The sequence below is a fragment of the Panthera onca genome, chromosome C1, assembly GCF_046562875.1.
Source record: "Panthera onca isolate mPanOnc1 chromosome C1, mPanOnc1 haplotype 2, whole genome shotgun sequence".
NCBI lineage: Eukaryota > Metazoa > Chordata > Mammalia > Carnivora > Felidae > Panthera > Panthera onca.
In genome coordinates, this window is record NC_138346.1 from 123,832,185 (window position 1) to 123,842,183 (window position 9,999).

The following is a 9,999-nucleotide window of genomic DNA, read 5'->3' on the forward strand; positions in this document are numbered from 1 at the left end:
GTTCCTTTTGTTACGAAGACCCTTAAGCTTCGCAGCTTTAACTGGAGACTGGCGCCAACTTCCAGAATCTGTGAAATAACTGCATTTATCCAATGCAAGGGCTCTCAGGGGCCGAGAACGAAAAATAGTGGGCGAGTACAGCAAGGAGCTCAGGGACAGAGAAAGACTGCCACAAAGAGAAAAGTTTAAGGGTTGAAGGAGGGAAGTTAGGGGAGCAAGCCGAGTGGGAAACCAGTGTCTCTATCCCCGCCAAATCCCACTGCCTGTTCCCTCCAAAAGTTTTAAGACATTCCCCCGCCTAGATATCAGAGTCCTGCTGGCAACAATAGACCTAACTCCCCTCCAAATTGCTCCCAGTCGGAGGCCAAAATGGGGGGCACGCTGGGGGACAGGAAATTGAGGAGTTCCTCTGATTCTGGGAAATCGCGACGTGACGTCACGTCCGACCAAAAGAAAATGGCCGGGCAATTCCCAACCCCTGGGCGAGTGCGCCTTCAGAATTGACAACTAAGCATGCGCTGGAGCCAATGCGCAGGCGACGTGTATTACGTCATGGCGAGCGCAGGCGTAATGAACGGGCCTGAGTCTGCGCAGACTCAGAAAATTTCGGCAAGCCTAAGAATGGCGGGCACGGGTTTAGTCGCCGGAGAGGTTGTGGTAGACGCGCTGCCGTATTTTGACCAAGGTTACGAAGCGCCCGGTGTGCGGGAAGCGGTAAGTTCGTGCTGTCGGTGTAGCTGAGTCAGCGCTGTGTAGCCCTTGGTGCTGAAAAAGCACCTTGCAAGTTGCTATCCCTGTCCTGGCCCCTGTTCTCGTTTCTAGGCTGCAGCGCTGGTGGAGGAGGAAACCCGCAGATACCGACCTACTAAGAACTACCTGAGCTACCTGACAGCCCCGGATTATTCTGCTTTTGAGGCAAGTGTGAAGTCTTGAGTGCTGTGAATATTTTGAGAGTTCTAGCCACAGAAAAGTGAATTTTAAATGCCAGCTTTAACTATTTCTTGTTTAGCTATTTATTGTGTAGGTGTTATCGGTCCATTGAAAACAGCTAGATAAACGTTTTCCATCTTTCTTATTCTGAGACCCACTGAAGGACTTTCTGGGGCTTCGCGATCTAACAATGCAAAAAATAGCGTGTACGTTTTTCAGACATTGGCTCCTTGGCGTAAATTTTCAAAGGTATGCCCTACTCGCAAAGGTCTACACTGAAACGAGTAGGCATTTTTAATGTATATAAGCCTAATTACTTAGGCTCCTGAGAACCACTAGAGGGCGGCCTTTGTATCACAGGCTAGATATTTACCGAACATATGCGAATGACTGAAGTGACAAACCGTATAGAAATAAAATACTATTTAAATAATTAGCCCAGAAGTGCACCCAAGATACTACTTAGGGTGTAATCAGCTAAATGTAATGTGAAGCATTACTTCTAAATTAATAGATTCTGTTAGGCACTTAAGTATATACATATTTGAGTTTTTACCCCCCATTATAGGTAACCATATATTTAATGAAAGAATTCTGTTATGAAACGCAGGGCCCCTGAGTGGCTCAGTCGTCTGAGAAGCCGATTCTTGATTTCAGTTCAGGTCATGATCGCAGGTCATGGGATCTAGCTCCTGGTGGGACTCCTTGCTAAGGACGGAGCCTGCTTAAGATCCTCTGTCCCTCTCCCCCTTCCCCATGCACGTAAGCGTGCGTTTTCTCTCTCTCTCTCTCTCTCTCTCTCAAACAAAAAATGCAGTATTTATATTGAAGTAATGGGGGGGGGGGGGCGGGAAGTTGTTTAAGTTTTAAATAGAGAGAGGTGCTCCTGTGATATGTTATTTTCCCATGCATTTTCTAAATGTTACCCAAATATATAATGTTGCTACCCAAATATAGATGGTGCCACACTAAGAACTAAGTACAGGGGTGCCTGGGTGGCTCAGTCAGTTAAGCACTGACTTCGTCTTGGGTCATGTTCTCAAAGATCGTGGGTTCGAGCCCTGCACTGGGCTCTGTTTTGACAGCTGGAGGCCTGGATCCTGCTTCGGATTCTCTGTCTCCCTCTCTCTGCCCCTCCCCCGCTCACGATCAGTCTCTCTCTCTCAAAAATAAAATAAACATTTAAAATATTTACAAAAAAGAACTAAGTACAGTAATGCTTCCTATTTACAAAAAAGAACTAAGTACAGTAATGCTTCCTTATTAGATTGGCTCTTGAAAATTTCAGATTACTTGACCCAGTTTTCCTTTCAGCTCTCGCAAATACAACAGATGCCTCCTTTCGTTATAATTAGTATACTGATTATTTAACCCTTTTTTATAAATAGGAATTAATAACGTACAAGGCTCCCCATCTCAGTCCTAAAAACAACCCTGTGAACTATATAACTATGTTTATTATCCTAATTTTTTAAATGGGAAAACTACAGCTTAGGGAAGCTAATTTGCCTAAGACCTTAACCACTCCTCAAACTGCTTTTGAAACTGCTCTTCCCAGGTGCCTGACTGGCTTGGTTGGTAGAGCATATGACTCTTGATTTCTGGGTTGTAAGTTTGAGCCCCACATTTTTACTTAAAAATAAAATCTTTAAGGAGCCCCTGGGTGGCTCAGTTGGTTAAGTGCCCGATTGTTGATTTCGACTCAGGTCATGATCTCACGGTTTGTGGGTTTGAGCTGATGGTGTGGAGCCTGCTTAGGATTCTGTCTCCCCTCTTTCTGCCCCTGCCCTGCTCGCTTACTCTATAAATAAATAAATAAATAAATAAATAAATAAATAAATAAATAAATTTTCTTGGAAGAAAGAAAGAAAGCTCTTGAGTTAATTCATTAAACAATTATTTATGGGAAAAAAACCTATTTATGAAAGTCTATTCTATGCTAGGAATTGGAGAACTGAAATACTACTATAAATGAATACCTAAGCAGTTCTTTATACTCAGGCCAGGAAATGTGCAGAACAGAAATGGAATAGGATATTGACCAAAACATTGGACCTCAAGGAGTGGAGCTCTACCATAGCTCCCAGCTATCCTTTTTTAATTGCACAATTGTTAGAACAGATAGCAGAACCGGTTTCTTTTTCCCTTTCCCCATTTCTCATTCTTTGAAAAGAGTAAAGTATGAAAATGGCAGCCAAGACCAAAAATAAAGTATGGGTTTAGGCTCATAGCCCTAAAGCAAAAGCAAATTTTTTCATGTCCAAGTCCTTTCCTCCACCACCCCCTACCCCCAACCCTGTGAATACTTAGATCACCACTGGCTTCACTATACAGTCAACTGATAAGTTAAAAACAAATGATAATCATGTCCTATCTCCACCTCAGAACACTTAAATGGGAGTGGGAGAGAGGGGTAAGATGTGACTGGATTGAAATTGTTTTCAAAGCTCCCAGCTGATTATTATGTGCTTCTGGGACTGAGAACCACTGGTTGAGGATTTAACCTTTCTCTGTGGGTCCCTTTACATATGAAGTATGTGTTCTCCTGACCCTTGAGAGCATTTAACCCAGAGAAGGCTTGGTGGGAAGGGAAATGATCCATATTAATGGATAGCATAAAGGACAAATATTTAAGTAGGTTAGATTTATTATTTGTTTGGCGGTTATTAATTGCAATTTGTCGATATGATTTTGGAAATAATTCTTTCTCCAAATCAGACCGACATAATGAGAAATGAATTTGAAAGACTGGCTGCTCGACAACCAATAGAATTACTCAGTATGAAACGGTAAGTTCTACTTCTGGGTTCAGCTGGACCCAAATCATTGTTCAGTTTTAAGTTACTAGTAAAACTGCTGTAGCTCTGTTAAAATGTTGCAAAGAAAAAATTCCTATCTGATTTTATATATTTATATTTTTTCATGTAATAGTGGTTTTTATAATTCTGTGTTAATGTTCAGATATATTTTTGCACTGTTATTTAAAAATGAAAAACATTTTAGGGGCGCCTGGGTGGCTCAGTTGGTTAAGCGGTGGTGAGTGCAAGCCCACATCAAATTCTTTTCTGTCAGCACAGAGCCTGCTTCAGATCCTCTGTCCTCTCTCTCTGCCCTCCCCCGTGCATGCCCTCTCTCATTCTCAAAAATAAATAAAGATTAAAAAAGAAATACAAACTGCTGTATTTTAAAATCCAACAACAGAGGAATGGTGTGAATTGTAATGAGGTTCATGTTTTTAAAATTTTTCAAGGACATGTTCCTAATTAGATCTCTAGTTCTTTGCTCATAACATATCTGGGTGAAACCATGTTAATGGCTTATAATGATTCCTGCTTCATCTTACACAAGGCAGCATTAGTAAACAGAGTGCTAGGATAGTTTGACTTTGGTTCTACTCTCTTCCCTCCCCTGTCACTTTATTTCAAAATTGCTTCTCTCTCAGGGGTGAAAAACCCAAACTTCCTTTGTTACTTTTTCTAAAATGAACAATTGGATTGCTTAACATCTGAGATCCCTGTTGACTTTAAGATCACTCTGGAATTGTGAGAACTGCTAAGTAATCTGTCACAGCCCAGTCCTTTGAGAAAGGGCCACATGCACAGTAGGTTCATCCTCTCAGCATATGTATAGATTAGAAGAGGGATTTGAGTCTGTAGAACCGGAAGACTATATTGCTTCTTCTCTTGTGCTCCATTTCCTGTCTATCCTGAGTGATAAAGGCAGAATAAATTCCAGGATTCCTCATTTCTTCTGTTCCCAGGTCCTTCTGCTCTATAGATATTCAGGACAGTAACTCCTTTATGGCAGTATGTCTCAAAGCCTTAGACCCATTAAACAGTGGATTGTGAATGAAACTTAATAAGATATCACAGCGTTTTTTAAAGGAAATAGATTAGGGGTGCCTGGGTGCCTTAGTTGGTTAAGTGTCCAACTCTTGGTTTTGGCTCAGGTCATGATCTCATGGTTTGTGGGATTGAGCACAGAGCCTGCTTGGGATTCTCTCTCTCCCTCTCTCTTTGCCCCTCCCTCCACTCACACACGCTCTTTTTTTCATAGGAACAATTTGGGGTTTTTACAGTAGCTAGTCAAAATATTAAAATGGAAATTAAAACTTCATCTGTAGTAACTCATCAGTAACAAGCTGAGATTTATGAAGAGTATTTATTGGCTATGTCGGCAGTGTTGAAGGAATGTGTAGTGTAGAGAGAGAATAGAGTTAGGTCCAAATGCAAAGAATTAACGATCTCTCTTCCATTTTTTTCTTTAGAGCAGTGTGGGTATGTGGGTGGAAAGCTGGATGAATGTAGGTGTGTTTTACAAAAATGATAGCATAGTTTTTTCGTATCCTATTTTTTTTTCTTAATATTATAAACGTGTTAATGTTTCAAATATTCTTTAGTAGCATTCAGTAACTAGTATAACAGTCCTTCATATGAACATGCTCTAGTTTATTGAATCACTTCATGTTGAAGTAAACCATTTTTGTTGTTTCTGTGTATAATGAATGTTAAATCTTATTTGTGAATGAATTGTTTCTTAGGATGAATAGGTTTCTTATTACCGCACAGTCTACGTCTTCAATCTTCTGTAGATTTTACATTGTGCATAGGCCTGTGAAGCATTCTGTTGGGAGGAAAGGTAAAGATTTTATTGTTGTTTAATTTCAGATATGAACTTCCAGCCCCTTCCTCAGGTCAGAAAAATGACATTACTGCATGGCAAGAATGTGTAAACAATTCTATGGCACAGTTAGAGCATCAAGCGGTTCGAATCGAGAATCTGGAACTAATGTCACAGCATGGATGCAATGCCTGGAAAGTATATAATGAGTAAGAAGTTTTTTGTTTTTATAAACCCATCCTACCCACAGCTTTGGTGTTTTTTTTTTTAAAGTGGGGGCGGTGGGGCGCCTGGGTGGCTCAGTCGCTTAAGTGTCTGACTTCAGCCAGGTCATGATCTCACGGTTCATGAGTTCGAGCCCCACATCGGGCTCCGTGCTGACAGCTCAAAGCCTGGAGCCTGCTTCAGATTCTCTGTCTCCCTCTCTCTCTGTCCCTCCCTGACTTGTGTTCTGTCTCTTTCTCTCTCTCCTTCAAAAATAAATAAACATTAAGAAAAAAAAATTTTTTTAATCACTTCAAAGAAAGATAAGCCTGGGGAGTCACAGCTGTTTGAAGACTGACTCTTGAGAGAATTGCAGTTAATAGGGGAAAAAAAGGTAAAGAAAGAAGAATATTTGAGTCACTAAAGCCAAGAAACAATATTGGATCTAGAGCAAGAGAATAGTAGGGCCAATGTGGTTCAAATGGACCCTAAAGGTGATTCTCTACTGCATTGAGGAAATTGATAGGGCTATGTGAATTATATCTCAATAAAGCTTTATTTAAAAGGTGTGGAGGGGTGTTGGCGACTGCCCTTGAATCACTTCTCTCAGGGTCACCCCGGGTGGCTTAGTCGGTTAAGTGTCAGCTCTGGTCAGGTCACAATCTCACAGCTCATGAGTTCCAGCCCCACATAGGGCTCTCTGCTGATGGTGCAGAGCCTGGTTTGGATTCTCTTTCTCTTTCTGTCCTCCCCACCCCCCCCCCCACCCCGCCCCGCCGCTTGTGTGCATGTTCACGCTCGCTTTCTCTCTCTCAAAAACAAATAAACATTTAAATTTTTTTTAATCACTTCTCTCAGGATGATAGTTGCATGCTACTGTATATTGCTCAGCTTTTCCGCTGTGCTAGTGAGAGCCGACTTGCACGAAATCTAAATCTGCAGCCTTCCATGACAGTTTTGTCTTCTTTCTCTAGTTAGCAATAGATAGGAGGGGAGAATGACACGATAAATGTGGATACAGAAATAGGGAGATAATAGGGATTTGAATGAATACAGTCGTGAATTATTTTCCATTCTCTCCATGGAAAGTAATGATAGTTTAAGAAGTGACCTAACTATATGAAATCACGGTATCAGTAAACTGGTTGGTCTTGAGATGTTAAAAGACCTGAAGTGGAATTCAGCTGACACTTCTCTATGTTACCTTGACCAAGTTACTTAATCTTTCTAAGCTTAATGTCCTCACATGTGAGATAGGGGTAATCATACCTACCTCAAAGAATTCTTAGGAGAATTAAATTAGCTAATAGTTACATATAGAGTGTCTAATGTGGTGTTTGGCACAGAGCTCAATAGCAGAAGAACTTGAACTTGTATCAACTAGATAGTTCACTTTTAGTTGGTATTATTACATTTTAACGTATATTAATCTGGTTTTCCTCTTTTCCTTCCTTAGAAATCTAGTTCATATGATTGAACATGCACAGAAAGAGCTCCAGAAGTTAAGGCAAGTTTGTTTTTCCTTTTACTTTTTTTTCCTATTTATTTATTTAAGTTTTTTTTTTTTTTAATGTTTGTTTATTTTTGAGAGAGAGTGCATGCAAGCGGGGGGAGGGGCAGAAAGAGAAGGAGACAGAGGATCTGAAAAGGGCTCTGTGCTGACAGCAGAGAGCCCGATGCGGGGCTCAGACTCACTAACTGTGAGATCATGACCTGAGCCAAAGTCAGATGCTTAACCAACTGAGCCACCCAGGTGCCCCTTGAGATTTTATTTTCAAGTAATGTCTACATCCAGCGTAGAGGTCGAACTCACAGCTCAAGATCATGCGAGATCACGAGTTACATGTTCTTCTGACTGAACCAGCAGGTGCCCTTATTTTCCTCTTACTTTAAAGTTTAGGTGAATCCTTATTAAACAGACAGAAGAAAAAGGGACCTATGGACTGTAGTCATACGAGAGTAGTACTACATGATCTATGTGTCCAGCATCCAGTGCTGGGTTTTACTTACTAGAGCAAAGAAGAAGTAGACTTGAGATCTGAAAACATCGCTACCAAGTCATTTGCAATTTGCAAATCTGCAAACATTGAAAAGGCACTTTTAGAAGGAGAAAATGTTGTAGCAGAACATGTATAATCTGATTTATGTAAAAAAAATTCATCTTGGGGCATCTGGAGTAGAGCATGCAACTCTTGATCTTGGGGTCATGAGTTCAAGCCCCATGTTGGGCATAGAGGTTACTTTAAAAAAAATTAATCTCTTCTTGCACGTATACATGTAGAGAAGAGTTTGGAAAGAGAGGGAGAGGGAGGGAGGGAGAAAAGGGAGAAAGAAAGACTTTGGAAAAACACCCACCAAAAACTGAACAGCAGTTAGTTAGAAGGAGAGGCACATGGGAGGAGGGACTTCTGCTCTTTAATCTGTGTGTATGTGTACTACATGCTTAATTTTTCATGATGAGCATGTTTTATGAAATTTGTAATTGAAAAATAGAAAGGTAATTCTTGGGGTTAGTCTATTATTGTATCTGTCCCTCTCAAGGAATTAAAGATGTTATATTACGTTGATTATAGGTTTTCTGTTGATTTGCGTCTTATATTAAAATGTAGGTGGGTCATATAAATAATATTTTACAGGAAACATATTCAAGATTTAAACTGGCAGCGAAAGAACATGCAGCTCACAGCTGGATCCAAATTAAGGGAAATGGAGTCAACGTGCGTATCTTCAGTTCCATCATCTTTTAAATCACTTAGCACATTTTAAGATCCAGATTTAATAATGTGATTCAACACTATTCAAATGCAGTGCCACAGGTGTCAAACAAATGCTGTTTTCTGAATCCCGCTCTTCACTGCCTCTGCCTGTCTCTTGATATGTGGGCTTGGAAGGCACAGAGAGGGGCGGGACCACTGCTGCTTGCTTCTGGTCTCAGAACGCCCTGTCTCCAGCGCAGGGTTTCTGCTCTGAAAAGGATTCTACTTCTACTCCTTTTAAAAGGAAAAACACTTATCTATTTTTTAACTCATGAGGGAGGGAGATTTCATACTTTGATAATTTGTTTCCACTTTTTTCCCTGTGTTCATTTTTTTACTTTTAAAATGTTCTTCGTATACACTGATAAATTTATATGAGTCCCTAAATATAATCAGGAATTTTTGTATCATTTCTCTTTTTTGCTTTGTATTTCCCTTCTCCCTTCCCCGCCCATCATTCTCCTTGTTCCACCTTCTCCTCCCCCTCCATGTACCCCGTGTTATCAGTCTACTCATCTTTTCACATTTTTCTTCAAGCTAATAGAATCTCCCAAATATACATGTGTGTTTCTTTTCATTTGTCATAGATTTTTTTTCTGTGGGATTATTTCTTATTCTAGAAATTCATCCATTTTTAACTATTGCCTCTGCCCTGTTTTCTCTCCATTTATTTAATCCCATTAAATGTTATCTTCCATCACCTTGTCCTGTCTCTTCAACCATTTCTGATTTGCTTTAAAAATTTTTATTTTGAAATAATCGTAGATTCACATTCAGTTGTAAGAAATATTACAGCTAGACTTTATGTACCCTTTATCCACTTTCCCCCAGTTGTGCCTTAGTTTTTTAAAATGGAAAGTTAAAGTAGTTCACAATATGACCCTGAAAGAAAACAAATATGATAAAATCTTCTAAGAGAAATTCTATATTAAGTAGTTTTTCCTTTTTTTTTTTTTAACTTGTTTAGTTGGGTATCCCTCGTCAGCAAGAATTATGAGATTGAAAGGACTATCGTGCAATTAGAAAATGAAATCTTTCAAATGAAGCAGCAACACGGAGAGGCAAACAAAGAAAACATCCGGCAAGACTTCTAAAGAGACAGATGAATTTGATGGGTAGAAAGGAAGGCAGACTGGGCTTTCACAGGAAATCAGGCATCTGAGCTGTGAAGGAGAACAGCATCTTAAGGAAATCATCAGTGGTTAAATGTTTACTGTAGAGTGTGGACTGTTATATTTGTACGTTTTAGCAGAATAAAAGCTTTCAGCTTGGTGGGTTTTTCTGTTTTGTTTTTGCCATAAAAAAACAACTTTAGGCTTTCAAAATAAGTATGACTTTAGAATAATATTATAGAATTAATTTTGAACAACTGGACCAAATTTTGTATCCAAGAGATATTTATAGAAAGTTTTTAACATGTACAATCAGTTGGAAACTTTTGGTTTATATAGTTTCAAATAAAGGGTTAAGTTCTAAACAGATTTTTGAT

General features: G+C 39.7%; 1 protein-coding gene across 1 annotated transcript; it reads left to right on the top strand.

The window, feature by feature from the left end:
• Positions 1–575: 575 nt before the first annotated feature.
• BCAS2 (BCAS2 pre-mRNA processing factor) lies at positions 576–9,782 on the top strand. Its single transcript, XM_060625434.3, has 7 exons — positions 576–714; positions 823–915; positions 3,649–3,719; positions 5,598–5,759; positions 7,211–7,261; positions 8,391–8,471; positions 9,478–9,782. Exons 1-7 carry the CDS (start codon positions 622–624, stop codon positions 9,602–9,604), a joined length of 678 nt encoding a protein of 225 aa, XP_060481417.2. The 5' UTR covers positions 576–621; the 3' UTR covers positions 9,605–9,782.
• Positions 9,783–9,999: the final 217 nt, after the last annotated feature.